Source organism: Macaca thibetana, chromosome 7, assembly GCF_024542745.1.
Source record: "Macaca thibetana thibetana isolate TM-01 chromosome 7, ASM2454274v1, whole genome shotgun sequence".
NCBI classification, from domain to species: domain Eukaryota; kingdom Metazoa; phylum Chordata; class Mammalia; order Primates; family Cercopithecidae; genus Macaca; species Macaca thibetana.
This window is the reverse complement of record NC_065584.1, coordinates 55,436,125-55,455,207: the sequence shown is the minus strand read 5'-3', so window position 1 is coordinate 55,455,207 and position 19,083 is coordinate 55,436,125. Positions and strand designations below refer to the sequence as shown.

General features: G+C 42.2%; 1 protein-coding gene and 1 long non-coding RNA gene across 2 annotated transcripts; one reads left to right on the top strand and one right to left on the bottom strand.

Annotated features, from left to right (window-relative positions):
- The first annotated feature begins 7,206 nt into the window (after window positions 1-7,206).
- On the top strand, window positions 7,207-16,303 carry PTGDR (prostaglandin D2 receptor). The gene is made up of 2 exons (XM_050796928.1): window positions 7,207-8,214; window positions 14,325-16,303. The coding sequence occupies exons 1-2, from the start codon at window positions 7,369-7,371 to the stop codon at window positions 14,556-14,558; spliced, it is 1,080 nt and encodes a 359-aa protein (XP_050652885.1). The 5' UTR covers window positions 7,207-7,368; the 3' UTR covers window positions 14,559-16,303.
- Window positions 13,066-16,739, bottom strand: LOC126958558 (uncharacterized). Its single transcript, XR_007727223.1, has 2 exons — window positions 16,474-16,739; window positions 13,066-14,582 (listed from the first exon to the last, which is right to left on the bottom strand). It is a non-coding gene; the product is annotated as an uncharacterized LOC126958558 (long non-coding RNA).
- Between the last annotated feature and the right edge of the window lie 2,344 nt (window positions 16,740-19,083).

The window sequence follows — 19,083 nt, the reverse complement described above, 5'->3', positions numbered from 1 at the left end:
AAAGTACAGATGAAGTTGATAAACATGCAGCGATCACAGATCTGTCTCACTGCCCAGATCAACAACTCTCTTGTTAGTTTAAATCACTCTGTAGAATCTAAATCAAAGTCCTCCCCAGCATTTGCTTACCATGTTTACAGCCTTAGATGAAGTTTGCTGTCTATTTTTGATCCATTGGTTAAAAGTGTCACACCTATAAATTATCCTTCATCCAGCTCAGATTTCTGTCTAGTATGAAGACAATTTAATCTGTATTTAAATTCAAGCTTATCATAGAAACATTTGGACCAGGTAATTTGCTCCTCCTCTCTCTCCAGTTTTATTAACAGTAATGATAATCATTCTTAAAGTTGGACATGTCCAACTCTTCCAATTGTTTATTCTCAAAGCTTTTTTGCTTTTTTAAAAAAGTGTGTTTTTAAAATAATTTATCTTTCATAAAAATTTGTACCAGCTGATGTCATAGAGAAAAACAATCAATTTCAAAAGTCAATTTCAATTGTTTACTCTATGTCTTCCTCCAGAGCCACATCCAGGTATATAAAATAATTTTGAGTCCCAGACTTGTATTTGCATACAATTTGTGTTTATTTAACCTGGGCTCTCTGCTTGGTGGTTGAACAGAAGAATACTTTTGCTTCTTAGATAAGATACCAAATTGTTTAAGACTCAAAAATAGTCTTTCAGGACATGGACAAACAGTAGAAGGTATTATTGTTGTTCATTCATTCAGTAAACATTTATTGAGAATCTATTGTGTGTCTAGCAGTGTGTGCTGGGACAGAGGGGCACAAAGTTGAATAAGGAATCACCCCTGCCCTTGAGAGACTCACACCCAACATGCGAACAAACACACAACATTATACAGCAAATGTCTGGGGCATTTGAAGGAATCCAAGGGACTGGGTAATGTAGGTTTGGAATGAGGGTGAGGAATTTCTGGGAAGAATCTGAAGAAGATTGCTGAGTGATCAGAGAGATGAAATAAAAATTCAAGACTCTGCTGAGAAAAGGTAAATCAAAAACAGTGATACTGTTTGGATATCTGTGTGCACCAAACCTCATGTTGGAATGTAATCCCCGATGTTGGAGGTGGGGCCTGGTGGGAGGTGAATGGATCATGGGGGCGGATCCCTCATGAATGGTTTAGCACCATCTGCTTGGTGTTGTCCTCAAGATAGTGAATAATTTCTCATGAAGTCTGGTTGTTTAAACATGTGTGACACCCTCCCCCCCTCTCTTGCTCCCACTCTTACCATGTGACATACCCGCTCCCCCTTCACCTTCCTCCATGAGTAAAAGCTCCTTGAGGCCTCCCCAGAAGCCAAACAGATGTCGGCACCATACTTCCTGTATAGCCTGCAGAACTGTGAGCCAATTAAACCTCTGTTATTTATAAATTACTCAGACTCAGGCATTTTTTTTCTTTTTTTAAAATTGTTTAATGTTGTCTGTCACTGTGAAAGTTATTTCTTTTTTTTTTTTTTTTTTTTTTTTTTGAGACGGAGTCTCGCTCTGCCACCCAGGCTGGAGTGCAGTGGCCGGATCTCAGCTCACTGCAAGCTCCGCCTCCCGGGTTCACGCCATTCTCCTGCCTCAGCCTCCCGAGTAGCTGGGACTACAGGCGCCCGCCACCTCGCCCGGCTAGTTTTTTGTAGTTTTTAGTAGAGATGGGGTTTCACAGTGTCAGCCAGGATGGTCTCGATCTCCTGACCTCGTGATCCGCCCGTCTCGGCCTCCCAAAGTGCTGGGATTACAGGCGTGAGCCACCGCGCCTGGCCAAGTTATTTCTTTATAGCAACATAAGAACAACCTAACACAAACAGTATGAGTAAAACACAAATTAGTATTGGAATGCTGTGGCCTAGGCAGTGGCTTCACTTCCCTGGCTCACCAAAAAGGTGTTCAGGGAGGGTCCTTTAAACCTGAGGTAGGTATAGTGGGCCTTAAGGGCCCACAGCCTCTGAGTCTCAGCTGAGATGCTCACCAGCACTGCCATCAGTACTGGACACTGTAATGTGCCACTCAGATCCCATTCAGGACTAAAAGGCTTATTCCCCATGCTGTGGCACAGTCCTCAGCCATCAGCCCCCTCCATGTATTGCCTTGGCTGAGAGAGCTGCAGCACCCAAGGCTCTATGCCCTTCCCCAGGGTAACATGTCCCCAGTCTCTGGCCCATTCAGGGATACAAAAGCCTAGTACCCTTACCTTCAACTCAGCACAACTTTGAGGGGCCTTGTCAGCTTCTGAGTTTCTAGTCAGGTTGGTTAAGGTCTTTCACTGGAACTATCACAACCCAATTTCTCAACTCAATCCTGTTTCTGTTCCTTCTTTTTCACAGGTGTTAATCTCAAAAGCACTTCCTAATAGGTATGCTACATATCCTATCCTCATCTCCATCTCAGAGTCTGCTTTTCTCAGGCAACCAAACCAGACACACCTGCCAACACCTTCTCTTGGAAGCTTATGCAAGCTGCTAGAGAAGCTCAGCAATGAATGAACCCTCACAACTTATGATCAGGTTACAAATGGATTATTCCACCACTTCTTTACTCTCAGGTCATCACCCAAAGACGTTTTCAAAAAATTCATGTTGATCTTTTGAAAGTATATTTTCTCAAATTCCTACACGTACAGAGATCCTGATCCTGATTTACACATGGACAGAAGTCCACACTGCTATGCTACCACTCCACGTCATGGACAGAAGTCCATGTGTAAATCTCAATTTAGCAGCCAAAGATCAAAATGGAAATTCTTGCTAGACAAAAGGTTGGGGAAGCCTGAAAAGCAGGAATAAGAATCAAACAAAAACGAAGATTTTATTAAACTACCTGCAAATAGCAAACAGATGTCAAAATATTTGGGTAGACCACCACAAGACATTGTATGACCACAGAAACACAGGGCACTGACATGTGGTCTGTCCCTGGTGGTAGTTCTACCTCTTGACTTCTGAGCAGATAGAGGAAGTTGCAGGGTCCCTCCTTTCTCTCTGACTCTCTGGTCTTCTCTGCAATTCTCTTTCTCCAAGGGAGAGACTTGGGGAATCCAAAAGACCTGGATGCCATTTGAGACTCATCACATACCAGTTATGTGAACTTAAACAAGTTATTAACCTCTCTGAGTCTCACTTTCCTTATGCAAGAAAACTTCTGCAGTGCAGTCGGCAGGAATAAAAACATTAATGAACATCACTTACAGAGCCACGCAGAGCAGGCCACAGCACAGTGCTTAACATTCTCACCTTAGCTGCACACTGGGGAACTTCAAAAAAATACTGAAGCCTGGAGGGCACCCACAAAGAGTCTGATATCATCAGTTTGGGGTGCTGAAGCATCAGAAAGGTTTAAAGCTCTCCAGGGGATTCCAAAGTGCAGCCAAGATTGATAACTGTTGTTCTATGCAGATTATTTTATTTAAACCAGATACTACTCTAAGAGTTCAATCCAGTTATCCCCCTTCACCCTCCTTCCCTCATTTCTACAGACAAGGGGATTGAGGTTTAGAAAGGTTAGAAGATTATGCAAGGGTACAGAGCTAGCAAGGGGCAAAGCTGAGATTTAAGTTCACACAGCATGACTCCCAGGACCTAACACATTATGGCCACACTGCTACACTACCACTCCATGTCCTAAATGTGAAGAAATGTCTAGCATGGTCTCTAGCATGCAGAACATGCTCCAAATTTGAGAGCTAAGTTTGTTTGTTGTTTTTTAGCATCCCTCCTCTCCATTTCTTGCTCTTCACAATCCCCAGCCCAAAATATCACTTGGAGTTCAGTAGAAGTGAGCAATGGATAAGATTTAGAAGCATAGTTAGAATGGATCTAGAAAAAAAAAATGTTCTTTTTTCCTTTTTTCGCCTTCCTAAATCCCCACCGTAAGCACACACTTGTTTTATCAGTTTGTTCTCATGCTGCTAATAAAGACGTACCTGAGACTGGGTAACTTATAAAGGAAAGAGGTCTAATTGACTCACAGTTCCACATGACTGGGGAGGCCTCACAATAATGGCAGAAGGTGGATGAGGAGCAGTCACATCTTACCTGGCGGCAGGCAAGAAAGAACTTGTGTAGGGGAACTTTATTAAAAACCGTTTATAAAACTATCAGTTGTTGTGAGACTTATTCACTATCACAGAACAGCACGGGAAAGACCTGCCCCAATGATTCAATAACATTTCACCAGTTCCCACCCATGACCACGTGGGAATTATAGGAGCTACAATTCAAGATGAGATTTGGGTGGGGACAGAACCAAACCATATCACTTGTTTTACATTTAAAGTCTTTTAAAATAATTATTACAAATACAATATTGAAAATATCAGAATCTAAGGAGACATTTTTCTACCATCCCGTCTCAAGTGTAAGTGAATGCTTTCATTTGCCTATGTCAGCTTCTGAGCCTTGACCATGAGCATCTATGATTTTTATGTTTACATTGCCATAATATAATTATATATTTAAAATAGTCATCCACATGATGTCATATATTTTCAGAAGATTTGTCCTATAACCCAATTAAGCAGCCTGGTACAGCTCTGTAGATAATGGAGGTAATTTTACCATTAACTTAGCCTAAGATATTTTCATTAAAGGTTTCCCTTTTAAGGAAAAAATGTACTTAACCTGGTTACTCTGAAAGCTAATATAAAAATGTATAAGCCTGTAGATGTCACACAACATGATGTTTGTCTTTCCTTATCTGCTGTATGTCCCTCAGTGCCCACATGCTTCATCCCCCTCACCCCCATGCTTGGTACAGAGCAGGAGTTCAAAAAATATTTGACGCATGAACAAATGATACTTTTCTTGGTTGTACAGTGAAATTACAAAATAGGATTTCTCAGGAACTGGGGCAGAAGACTCCAAAGTTAGGCTTGAGAACAGGGTAGGATGGACAACAGCAAAGCAGGCAGGAAAGGCAACCGGAAACCCCATCATAAAGGCCAGCTACAGTGCCTGAGAGGAAATGTGTGGTTTCCTGAATTGCACTTGTTCAAAACCTTCAACCTTAAAGCATGACATATGTAAACCTTGTCAAGGACCCACAGCTGGCCCAACAGTCATACTTTGGGGTTGTTTTCTTTAAAAGTTATTTATAATCTTAGGGCTCCTAGGATAAATACAGAGTTGTAAGCCACTGTAACATGAAAATAAAGCTGCAAAGAATTGAAGTAGGTACGCTTCAGAAGAACAACCCATGCAATATTCCTAGAGGAAGGATTCTTAAGCTAGTGTCCATTGGGTCTCCTCTGGGTACCATAGAGGGACTTCAGGAAATGGTGAACAGCCTGAGATTGATGTAAAGTATATGTGTGTGTCTGTGTATGTGTGCCTGTGTGTGTGTGTGCATGTGTGTGTGTCTGTCTGCCTATGGAGGAGACCACAGCTTTCATCAAATTCTCATGTCTTTTGGTTATAGGGCCTGCTCTTCCTTTCACTTCATTAAGTCAAGTGGGGCTCTTCTAAACCCATTCTTATGTGCTAGGGGCTAGAGATGAGAATGAGAGACAGCAGGTAGAAGAGAGGGGAAGTAACTCTATAGAAGGCCTTCTATTGAGTCAGTATAAGTGAAAGGCTTAGAGAGTGTCCAACCTGCATCAGGACCAATAAAAATGAGCTCTTATTATTATTATTACACTTTGCCAAAGCACTTCATGTTTTCTCAACCTCACAACAACCCCACAAGTTCAGCATAAGTCCCATATTCCATTAGGTTGAACAACTAACCCAGGGTCACATAGCGAGTGGTGGAGTTCAGAACTATCTAATTTCAAAGCTTAGATTCTTCTTCTCCACCCTGTGGCCTGAATTACTGGCCAGACTTTCAGTCTGGAGGCAGCCTCTCTTTCTACCCTTCAGGGTTTCACATCTAAAGCCCAAGGGTCTTGCTCTTTCCCTGAGTCTGTCCATCAGAACAGGCATGAGGCCTAAAACTGAGCCCCTTCAAGCCAAGGCATAATCTACTTGCTTACATAACAAAACCTTAGTCATCCCATTGAGATTCCACACTCAAAGCCAATTTCTCTCACAGGTCACTGAGTGCTAGTTACAGATATAAAATCACGCTTATCACAATTAACTCCCTTGCCTTTATGATGCAGCCAAGTCAAAGCCCAAACAGGAATAAATTTTTTCTAGTAGTCACAAATCAGAGGCGTGAGAAAGCTCTATGCCAAATCCACCATTTTCTGATTTCAAAATCCATGCTAAAAACTGCAGTTAAACATTAGCTACCAAAACACCCTTCTATCAAATGAGAATCAGGGTGATTGCATGTATTGAGCACTTTCTATGTGCTTGCTCTTTACGTGTTATTTCTATGCCTCAAAAGAGTCAGGCAGGTCAGATAGATGCTACTGATTGAGAGGATAAGCAAGTCCCATAGGGTCACACACACAGTGAGGAGCAGAACCTGAACTCGAATCCAGGCCTATCTGATGACAGTAACAGTGCTGCTAACCATGCCCTTCCCACCAACTCTCTACAGTCACTGTGATTCATGGTACCCAGGACCAACACTGGCTCTTGGCTTTCCCACAAACCACTTCCCTGAAATCTGGACAACTTCTTGGGAGGAGGAGCCATGGGAACAGGACAGATGAACTCCAAAATAGAAGACCTGGTGAGAGGTCCAGCTCTGCTGCTTCTCTAGCTCTGTCACCACGGGCAGATCACTTAACTTTCCAAGGCCTCAGTTTCCTCGCCTACGCAATGGAGATGAGCGTGAATGCCCCACATTGCACTGATTTAGAAGAGAGGAGGAGCTAAGGCTTAGGGGCTTTCCAGACACGAGTTACCTTTACCCTTCCTTAACTCGCTAATTCAAGACAACTAGGTGGAAGCCCTTTCTCAGCCTCCCCTCTTCGCTCATCTTCAGAGTTCTTGGCCACCCCATTTCCACCACCAGCACCCCTCGCACTGCCCTCCTCCCAGGTGGCTGCCGCTTAATTTCCCCTCCATTTCAGTAGTTCTTCTCTTGCCTCGCTAGAAGGGCTGGTGTTGGGTGCTTGGAATTCTGGCTATTTTCCTCCTGCCCTTCCGACTCGGCACCAGTCTGTCTCTACCGAGAACGCAGCGCATCCGGGCTGAGCTCTTCACTAGCCTGCTCCGCGCTCCTCAATGCCAGCACCAGGCGCTCACCCTGCAGAGCGTCCCGCCTCTCAAAGAGGGGTGTGACCCGCGAGTTTAGATAGGAGGTTCCAGCTGTGGGGAACACCCCGCCGCCCTCAGAGCTTTATCTGTGGCGCAGCCTCTCTGTCCGACCCACGCGCGGAGCTGCCGGGGGCTCCTTAGCACCCGGGCGCCGGGACCCTCGCCCTTCCGCAGCCTTCACTCCAGCCCTCTGCTCCCGCACGCCATGAGGTCGCCCTTCTACCGCTGCCAGAACACCACCTCGGTGGAAAAGGGCAATTCGGCGATGATGGGAGCGGTGCTCTTCAGCACCGGCCTCTTGGGCAACCTGCTGGCCCTGGGGCTGCTGGCGCGCTCGGGGCTGGGGTGGTGCTCCCCGCGTCCACTGCGCCCGCCGCCCTCGGTCTTCTACGTGCTGGTGTGTGGCCTGACGGTCACCGACTTGCTGGGCAAGTGCCTCCTAAGCCCCGTGGTGCTGGCTGCCTACGCTCAGAACCGGAGTCTACGGGTGCTTGTGCCCGCATTGGACAACTCGCTGTGCCAAGCATTCGCCTTCTTCATGTCCTTCTTTGGACTCTCCTCGACACTGCAACTCCTGGCCATGGCACTGGAGTGCTGGCTCTCCCTAGGGCACCCCTTCTTCTACCGACGGCACATCACCCTGCGCCGGGGCGCACTGGTGGCCCCGGTGGTGAGCGCCTTCTGCCTGGCTTTCTGTGCGCTACCTTTCATGGGCTTCGGGAAGTTAGTGCAGTACTGCCCCGGCACCTGGTGCTTTATCCAGATGGTCCACGAGGAGGGCTCGCTGTCGGTGCTGGGGTACTCTGTGCTCTACTCCAGCCTCATGGCGCTGCTGGTCTTCGCCACCGTGCTGTGCAACCTCGGCGCCATGCGCAACCTCTACGCGATGCACCGGCGGCTGCAGCAGCAGCGGCGCTCCTGCACCAGGGACCGTGCCGAGCCGCGTGCGGACGGGAGGGAAGCGTCCCCGCAGCCCCTGGAGGAGCTGGATCACCTTCTGCTGCTGGCACTGATGACCGTGCTCTTCACTATGTGTTCTCTGCCCGTAATTGTGAGTTCCCGGGCCCCGAGGCAGCAGGGCACTGGGACTGTCCGGCCGCGGATGCGGGGCGGGAAGGGTGGAGCGGAGTGGGATGGGCGCGGCGCCAGGCTAGCTGCGCCCTGGGCAAGGAAGGTTTGTTGCTGAGTTCCCAAAATTGGATTCCCTCCACAGCCCCGAGATATAACTCAGTTTGCGGAGCGAAATGAGGGAAAGTTAGAGAAAGGAAGGGAAAGACTGAGCCTGGCTGTGTCTCCTTAGCCCAGCAAAACCTTCTCCATGTGGCAGAACTCCTTCCTCTCTGCTTCCTTCTGGGGAGATCTCGGGGTAATTTTTGCGCCTTAGGAGGAGCAGAACTTAGTTCCTCCTTGGCAATAGGAGTCCTCTACTTCCCGACGCCTGGGTGATGTTTTATTTTGTTAGACGTGCTCATGACTTCAGTGGTATCAGAAATGGGCGAATGGCATCTGGGAGGATCTCCCCGGTGTTGGCACAGATAGGGAAAAAGAAGTTTCATCCAGCCAGAGTGATTTGCAGATGCATAGTTTCAATTTTGAAAAACGTGTGCGTAAACTTTGAGGCGCCACGGCTGCTGTTTCTGGTGCTGCATCCGCCAGGGATTATGGCGATGGAGGCCGAGGCTCTTTGTATGTTTTAGCTGCTGGTGTCGTTTTCATAACCTGGCTTGACAGGTTTTGAGTGTATCTTGGCAAGTGAGGTGACACGAAAGCCATTATCTCTGGTTTCAATTTAGTAATGAGGATAGCGATGGAGATGAAATTACCTCCTCGTTTTGAAGGCATTTGTTCCTGGAGTCCCTGCCAAGACACCTGGGAGTAGGTGAGACTTGAGGAAACTTTTTCAGTGTTGCTTCTCTCCTTTCTCCCACCCCCAAGGTACCTGTTCAACAAAAACAACACTAAAAGAAATTCCATTGCCAATCCCATGTTCTCGAAATCCTGAGACTTCCGTGAATAGGAAAGTTGTTAAATTTCTTCTCAGAGTGTAGCAATTTTGGATATTACTTTCAATGGTGAATGAAAGGAAAATACAAAGCAATTTTCCTTTAACTGAAGCCTTATTGTGTGCGGGAAAAGAAGTCTGGGGCATGAGCATGCAGGGATGGGAACGGTATGCCTCCAGAATAAATAAACACATGAATCTATATCCGTCTAAATATAGACATAGGCACAGATGATATATAGCAGTGGTTTTCAAACTTTAATGTGCTCAAAATCACCAGCAGGGCTTCTAGAAAAAAGATGGCTGGACCCCATTCCCCGGAGTTTCTAATTCAGACATTTTTAAAGAACTTTCATTCTTAACAAGTTCCCAGGTGATATGCAAGCTCAGATTCAGGGTTCACATTTGTAGAATCACACTCTAAATCAGGAGTTGGCAAACCATAGCTCACAGGCCAAATCTATCCTGGCCACTGTTCTATATCTCCCTGGAGTTAAGAATAATTCTTACAAATGAATCTCTGCAATCAATTTGATAAGGCCCAAGAGCTTTGAGCTTCAATTGAGCCAAGTACTATTTCAAGAAAAGTACTGTTCCAAGAAAACATTTTATTCTTCTCCTTAGTAGAAGTATATTACAAAAAAAATTGTATTCAGCCGGACATGGTGGCTCATGCCTGTAATCCCAGCACTTTGGGAGGCCAAAGCAGGCAGATCATGAGATCAAGAGATTGAGACCATCCTGGCCAACATGGTGAAACCCTGTCTCTAAAAATACAAAAATTTGCTGGGCATGGTGGCAGGCGCCTGTAATCCCAGCTACTCGGGAGGCTGAGGCAGGAGAATTGCTTGAACCTGGGAGGCAGAGGTTGCAGTGAGCTGAGATCGCACCAATGCACTCCAGCCTGGGTGACAGAGCAAGACTCCGTCTAAAAAAAAAAAAAATTGTACTCAATTATTAATACATTTTGATTTCCATCAAAAAAAATGTGGAAATGTGTTTTCTCCCATGTTATATTAGTACCTATCAAATATTTATGATTTTGTCTCTTGGCTCATAAAACCTAAAATAGTTACTATCTGGCCCTTTAGAAAATCTTTTAGGAGCTCCTATTATAAAGTTAGGGCCTCACTTATCTATGCTGTGATAAAGCAGACAGTAGCCAAATGCATGGAAATTTTGACCTTGGTTTGAATGTTTTAGTTAGACCAATGCAGAAAGCAGCACCATACATTGGAAAGAACACTGCATTTGGACATGTCTCTAAGGGGACTTGGATCACTCATAGGGTAATGTGAGAATTGAAGGAAATAATGGAGTTGAAAAAGATTTTCTAAAAAACTTGCAAAGTTCCAAATATATTTAATGTTGACAGCATTCTTCACAAGAACCACCATTTTCTAGAAAGGATAAGGGCTTTAGCATCAGACATGGGTTTGAATCAGGCTTCATCACTTACTAGCTATGGTAGCAGCTAATTTACCCTTTCTGACCTCAGTTTCCTCATCTGTAAAATGATTATAACCATACTTGTTCTGTAAGATAGTTCTGTAACATGTTCAAATCTATAAGATTTGAAATTATATACACAATATATACATTCATCACCTAGCCCAGTACCTTGCCTCAATAATTAGCATCATTATTATTACTATTTATAACTTCCATGTATTACTGTTGCCTGCTGGACAGAAAAAAAAAATCAAGAACTACTATCTTCTCAAGAGATAGTGCTATATGCTAAGGCAGTGGCTCTGAAACTTTTTTTGGTCTAAGGGCCCCTTTATACTCTTAAAATTATTAATGACCCAGACAGCTTTTGCTTATGTGGATTAAATCATCAGTGTTTCTCATAATAGAAAATAAAACTAAGAAATTCTAAAAATATGGTTGCAAAACAAGATAAAATGTACCTCTTGTGTTTTCCATATGTACAAGTAAAATGTGGGGATTTCAAAATGATTGAATGATAGTAAAGTTACAGAGATTATAGCAAATAAAGTGGAAAAATCCTGTTAAGAGCACAAAAGTACTGAAAACATCTCTGAAAACTCACGTGTACCTTCAACCTACTACCTTAAAAAGTCTAGAAAACACAAGGATACACAACCACATATTCTATTATTTGTGAAAGTGACGTCATCATTTGTTATCTAGCCTTCATAAAATTCACCGTACACCTGTGAGAGAATGAAGGGGAAAAAGGCAAATCATGTTTTTAATGACAGTAGCTTTGACCTACTGGACACATTGAATAGGTATTGGAGATTTTACACTCTTCTAAGTAATGGACCTAGCAATTGTATCTTTATCTGAAGGGGGAGACATGGGTGACAATAAGCTATATGGTTGACTTAAAAATAAAACACTTTACATAAGTTTGTTTTCCATTTGCCCCTTTCTCCTCAAAGTGGAGTGTGGCAAAATATAATTCCAACTATTTGAGAATGCTTGATTAGTTGGGATCTAGACAACTAAATGATACTAGCATAATTAAAACAAATTATTTTATTTTCTAGCCAGCATTTATCCACGTCAAATCCATTAGGTTATTTTGACTTTCAAGTCACTGGATTTGTATTCGAAATGTATTGTTCACTGGGGCGTGGTGGCTCACACTTGTAATCCCAGCACTTTGGGAGGCCAAATCAGGAGGATTGTTTGAGCCCAGCCTGGGCAACACAGTGAGACCCTGCCTCAAAAAATAAAAATAAAAATAGTTAGCCAGGTGTGGTGACACGTGTCTGTAGTCCCAGCTACTTGGCTGAGGTGGGAGGATTGCTTGGGCCCAGAAGGTCAAGGCTGCATTGAGCCTTGATCGTGCCACTGCACTCCAGCCTGGGTGACAAAGTGAGACTCTGTCTAAAAAAATAATAATAATAATATACAGGCATTTTTTAAAAGTGCTCAACATCCAGAAAGAATTGGTGTGAGAAGAACGCCCTCTGATGGACATGGGAGGCATTGAAATAATGTTGCTGCCAGCTCCTGGACATCCCTGCCCAGCAGCCCTCTCTGGCTTCTGATGCCCTCTTCTATCCAGTCCACGTACTGTAACACAACAGACCTTGCCCTTTGCTCTTTAAATCTACCTCAGACCCTTTCCCTGGGCCCATCCCTTGCCTGTTATCCCTTACAGGCCTCCAACAGCCTCCTTTGAAACTAGCATCGCACCCATTCTTTCTGCTCCCTAAAATAGCATACACCTAAGAGCTGTCTCAAGCACTCAGGGTGTCCTCTATCTCTTCTCTGACTTCATGGATTCTGACAAGTGATTAAATAGCTTGTACTTATCTTTACCTGGTTTATAGACCTCTCTCTTGTAACACCTAATATATACATGGACATCCTCTCTCATCCATCCCTGCTCCCCCACCAACCTCCAGAACATTGTGGTTTTCTAAGGTAAAAATAATTTGGGCAAAAACATGTTTTTTTGTTTTTTGAGAGAGTGTTTTGCTCTTGTCGCCCAGGCAGGAGTGCAATGGCACGATCTCGGCTCACTGCAACCTCGGCCTCCCGGGTTCAAGCAATTCTCCTGCCTCAGCCTCCCGAGTAGCTGGGATTACAGGCGCCCACCACCACGCCTGGCTGATTTTTGTATTTTTAGTAGGTGTTTCACCATGTTGGCCAGGCTGGTCTCAAACTCCTGACTTCAAATGATCCACCCGCCTCAGCCTCCCAGAGTGCTGGGATTACAGACATCAGCCACCGTGCCTGGCCTGAAAATATGTTACATGCCTTAGAGAATGCACTGCAAGCTGCCTTTAAAGCTCATGCCATATTATCTACACTTACACTTTCTTCCTATTATATCAAACTGGAAATTTGAAAATTCAATCGAGTTAAGTGTTCAGCATTAAAGTGAATTTTAAAAATCATATGCCTACAAACTTTGCATCAAGCTTAATGAAATACAATATTTATGTTATGGAGAAGTTGTTAAGATTCCCTCTGCCACCGCCTGACTTCAGATGGGCGAGGGCATCCAGATTAAACAGCTGAGTCCAATGTAGGGTGTCTTCCTAAGTGCAATAGATTGGAGTGGCTGAGCCCACTGAAATGCTCTATAGAGAAGAAAGTAGAACAGTAAGAAAATGATTATGGGAAAAATGCATCTTCTCCAGGACATGCTCTCTGATTGCCTCGAATAGGTCCAGTCTCTTATCCATATCCCTTCTTACTAATGTTGAGTTTGCATGCTTCCTGTTCCATTAGAGTCCATTTATTCTAATATGTATTTAGAATCATAGGCATAGATAATGCAATGGAAAAAAACAAAAACAAAAAGAAGTGGCCAGCCTTAGGCAGAGTGGAAAGTGATGGTTGTGCTAGGTCTAGAGATCAGTGGTGACTGAATAGGAGGAAAAGCTGTTGTTTGAGGCATTTTGCAAGGCTCCAAGGAGGCTACAGAGACCCCAGGGAAGATCAGACAATAGGAGTTAGTTGGACCTAGGAAGGGCAGTCTTATATTTTAGTGCATGCTTTTGCCTTCTAGATTGGAAAAAAAAAAAAAAAAAAAGGGATGTCACCCATGAAAAGGTTAACAATCTGTGCTAAGAAAAAGTAGAGCAATTTACATGAGTTGAACAGTATTTTTTTCCAAGTCATCTCAGGTCTTTTCATTGTCATATTTCCTGTTTCTTCACTTTGATTAAAAGCTTCCATTCTATTGGTGTCTGCATACATGTGACATTTCACAGGTGTGACTTATTTCTGAGAGAACTAATAGGAGACGACAGGAAGCAGGGAGAAGAAACGAGAATTGAAGAAAGTACGTGCAAGGACGCTAGCTAGAAGGAGACTCTGTATGAAAGCATGGTGACCCTGTTTGTAAAAGATTCAGCAAATCTTCTTGGCCTGGCAGGGACCTAGAAACTTGAGCCCAGCAGGTAGAATAGCCTTCAGGAACTTAATCAGACTGGGTCTCTGACAAGTTCTCAGCTTCTGCCCTACCTCCCAGGTCTGGCCACACCCCACCTTCCCAGCTCCCCGCTTGCACCCATCAGCTGCAGTGGCCTTAGCTACTTGTAAATGTACCAAAAACGAGTGTTCCAAGCTAAGCTGCCATGTTCTTACAGAAACTTAGGTGAAGTAAGTGAATCGATTGCTGCCATTAACCTTTCCACATCATAATGGAATGTTTTTCTTCAAAACAGTATCGCGCTTACTATGGAGCATTTAAGGATATCAAGGAGAAGATCAGGACCTCTGAAGAAGCAGAAGACCTCCGAGCCTTGAGATTTCTATCTGTGATTTCAATTGTGGACCCTTGGATTTTTATCATTTTCAGAACTCCGGTATTTCGGATGTTTTTTCACAAGATTTTCATAAGACCTCTAACGTACAGGAACTGGTGCAGCAGTTCCACTCACATGGAATCCAGTCTGTGACGGTGTTTTTCACTCTGTGGTGCGCTGAGGAATACGTCACATGTTCAGTCAAAGAACCATGATTTTTAAAAAAACTTACAATTTAAATCCTTAGAAGTTATCTTCCATAACAAAAGCATGTATATGTATTTTCAAAAGTATCTGATATCTTAACAATGTATTACCATTCTATAGTCATGAACCCCTTCAGTGCATTTTCACTTTGTTGTTAACAGCAACTAAAATTTCATATATTGTCACCAATGTTAAAATTCTTAAAAAGCAATGGTATTGTCCCTACATTTGTACTTGGTGGCCCTGTTCTGTTTAGAGAGGCCTTGAGACATATGGGTCTTATAAAATATAGTGGAAACACCACCATTTATGATTATGTGATGGGCATTCTTAAAAAGCATTTCTTACCCTATTCATTTTTTGGTGAAACCTGATTCATTGATTTTATATCATCATTGCCCCTGTTTAGTTCATTTCTTTGCCAATTGATCTAAGCATAGCCTGAATTATGATATTCATAAAGAAGCGAGGTGGGAAATATGACCAGGTCAGGCGGTTGGAGGGGCTTCCCCAGCCACCATCGGGGAGTACTTGCTGCCTCATGTGGAGACCTGAAGCTATAACTAGACACAGAGCAAGATATGACTATAGCCCACAACCCAAAGAAGCAAAAATTCATTTTTATCTTTTGAAGTCCAGTTTCTTTTGTATTGAGTCAAGGGTGTCAGTAGGAATCAAAATTTGGGGGTGGGTTGCAAAATGTTCTTTCAGTTTTTAAAACCTCCGTTTTATAAAAGATTTATCCTATCAGTGGATTCTTTGGTGGAAGGATTTATGCTTCTTTGAAAACCAGTGTGTGACTTACTGTAGAGCCATGTTTACTGTTTGACTGTGTGGCACAGTGGGGCATCTGGCACAGCAAAAAGCCCACCCAGGACTTAGCCTCAGTTGACGATACTAACAATGGCCTTAACATCTACCTTAACGCTACCTATTACAGCCGTTTTCTGCTGTCTGTGGAGACAGTAAGATCTTAGGTTCACAAGATTTTACTTCAAATTACACCTTCAAAACTGGAGCAGAATATAGCTGAAAAGGAGCACAACTGAGCACTTTAACAGTCATTTAAACGTTTACAAGGGTCAGCAACATAATGACCGAAAGGGAAAAGTGGAGGAAACGCAGCTGCAACTGAAGCGGAGACTCTAAACCCAACTTGCAGGTTAGAGCTTTCACCTTTGGTAAAAGAACAGATCGGGGAGGTTAGAGGGGTTTCAGCATCTCTGGAGTTCCTTTGGATCGGACACTCTCAGGACTCCGAGATGCAAAGCCTGCTGCTACATTTGCGTAGACTCAAGACCTCCAGCCAGAAGTCCCTTCCAAAGACAAGAGTACTCATGTTTACTTATTTCCAACTTAGCAGCAACCTCATTTGTTTCACTTATGTTTTTTCCCGTATCTCAGAGATAATATAAAGCTGGGTAATTTTTTATGTAATTTTTTGGTATAGCAAAACTGTGAAAAAGCCAAATTAGGAATACAAGAATTATGATTTGACAGTATAACATGATGAAAAAAATGCAGTTGTTTTTGAAATTTAACTTCTGTTTGTATCTTCAATGTGTAAGTACATGTGTGTTTTATTGTCAGAGGAAGAATGTTTCTTGTATTCTTTTTTGGAGAGGTGTGTCATGATAATTGTCCAGTTAACTTGAAAAGGCCCCAGATGAATCAATAAATATAATTTTATAATATTTTGCAGAGGAAATTACTTTTCTTTAAATGAAAGAAAAAAGCTTGGTTTTCTTTTGAGCAAACTGTTGCCAGCAATATTTCATTGTCTAGCAGTTTCATAGTGTGAATTTTTATACACTGTCCAATTAACACTTACATTACTTTAAACAAGCTTTCATAGACTTACCTAAGGACTTAGTACTCCTTTTTGTTTTATACAAAATGTAGATATACCATCTGGATGAAGTCCATGTTGAGATACAACCAACTCTTCCATAATCTTTGTAGATTTATTCATTAATTCATTAAATAATTGACAGAGACCTTGTGCCAAGCAGCTGATTAGGTGCTGAAGAAAAGAATAAAAATAAGACTTAGTCATAGTTCTTGAGTTGCTCATTGTCCACTGCAGGAGAGAGGAGTGTAAACAGTTAGGATACAGCATAGAAATTCTCCAAGTATTGTGAGTACGCAATACTATTTATTACTATTAGAAGTAGTAATAAATTTACTATTAGAAGTAGTAATAAATTTACTATTAGAAGAGGAGGCCCAAACTAGGGACCACGTGTAGAGTTGTCAGGAGAACTTCACAGGAAGGAGATGCATTGAAAGTCAAGTATTGAAAACAAGTAGGAATTTTGACACTGATTGAAAACTGAAAAGAACACAAAGAGAAAGTTTACGTAAGATAAAATATATACGGTTAATAAATGTAGACAAATATTCAGCCTAATCAAAGAAATACAAAAATCAAATCAAATTGTATAACAACAACAAACAACAACAACAACAAAAAACCTATGACTCTCAATAACAGAGGTTATTCAGAGAAGAACATTCATGTTCCCCTGGCGAGTTCGTAAATGTGTATACCCTTTCTTGATAGCAACCCGACAGTGTATCAAGAACCTAAAGTGTTCTTTGCTGTTGTTCCAGTCATTCCACTGTAGCATTCTCTTGCAGAAAAAATACACATGAAAATTATGTATTTCTCAATATCTTTCCCTTTCCCCTTTAGATATTGAAACCCTCAAAATTGTCCTGGACAAGCAGCAGTAGCAACACCTGAAACTTACTACAAATGCAAATTCTTCAGCTCCACGTCAGACCTGTTGAATCAGAATCTCTTGGGTGGGGCCAGCAATCTGGGCTTTAACGTGCCCTCCAGGTGATTCTCATGCATGCTAATATTTGAGAACCACTGCTCTGCACAAAACAAAACAAAAAAAAAGAAAAATACCAAAAAAAGATAAGAAAGTATGTGATAGACTGTATGTTTCTCTGACCTCTGATTCTCAGATCCTTTCAGTTGCAGATAATCTCTCAACACCTGAACTTCTACAGTGTTTTTATCTATAATGTTCTCAGCAAAGTTACAGCTTTTAAATATCTTTCAATATTGGAAGCCATTACTGATTATTTCCCAAGTTCAAAGTTCTTATAGCAGTGATGGGACCTGTCTTGCTCACTTGGAGGTAAAGATGCTACCCTCGGCAATGATATTTCTTTGGCCTCCTGCAGACACGTAATTGGGCACTAAGTCTGATGCTGTTCCCTTGTGAAAGAAGATAAACTAAAGAGCCTTCGTTTATGAAAATATTGTCAAAGATTATATCTAAAGTGAGCTTTCATTAGGGATTGAGTATTTTCTAGCTCTCTATAGGATAAAAATTTCCATTGAAATATGTAAAGCTATTTTCAAAATTTCATAATTTGACTTTCTTGTATATTTTCAGGAAAATATTATACATTTAATCTTTCTTTCCAGGCATTAAAATCCTTGAGGACTAGACAGTCACCTATTTTTTTCTCATTTCTCCTAGTAATTCACACATATACTGTAGAAGAGCTATAAATATACTATAAATATATTGAATAAAAGGTGTTCTCTCTCATGATAGTCCTAAAATGTATGTCTATTCAATAAGAGGCTGCTGTACGGCTTGGTTAAAGATTCCTCTGTATCTGATGAAGAATGTTCTCATATCACCATGTAAGGATTTTTCTCTTAGGCCAACCAAAGGTGAAAATAGTACACGTAGGAGAAAATATTTTTGCTCTATATTATTTCCCACTGTTATAGACATTATGTAAGTTAACATGTATGTTTCAATTTTTATCCAGGAAATAGCAACTCATACATGATGAAATTAACAACATAAAAAGTTTGTTAATTAGGCAATCTTAACGTTGTAAAAACAACTTTGTCTTATTAGAACAGTGTTGAGTGGCCTACTCTTTAATTATTTTCTTCAGTGAGGCTAGGATTGCTGGTCTGGGTGTTCCCAGACTCTAGGTGGAGGAAAGCTGAGCGCGTAGGATGGGTGGTACTATAATTAGGCTTCCTCTCCCTACCGTTTCACAATAGCCAAATTCAGTGGAATGAATTAGCAGATCTCACCTGATATCAGTGAGATGAACATTCTAGTCTTCCAGATATTTTTATACAAACTGCACGAACTCAGGAGTAAGTTCAATTTAAAAATATTTGCAACGAAGGTGTTTAGAACCTATCATGCTCTGGTTACAAATACAGGGAGAAGATACAAGCTTTTCTTTCCCCCAACTAAAATGCTTCAACCAGAGAAAACAATAAAAATACAGTCAAGTCAAAGCTCAAATGAAAGTACATTTTAGGTGAAGTATAGGGTCCTATGATGATCTTAAACCCAGTAAGCACTTGGAGTCTAATTGGAAACACAAGACAAACTAGAAGTTAAAAATCATGCAATGTAGTGCGAATGTTACAAAGTACTAAAGTATGAGTTATAGATTTCAAAACAATAAAGCCCCA

Bases quoted from the DNA above. Each gene is read 5' to 3' on its own strand.
- PTGDR (XM_050796928.1), top strand. From the start codon at position 7,369: ATGAGGTCGCCCTTCTACCGCTGCCAGAACACCACCTCGGTGGAAAAG. The intron at 8,215-14,324 runs GTGAGTTCCCGG...TCTTCAAAACAG, and splicing joins TGTGTTCTCTGCCCGTAATT to TATCGCGCTTACTATGGAGC.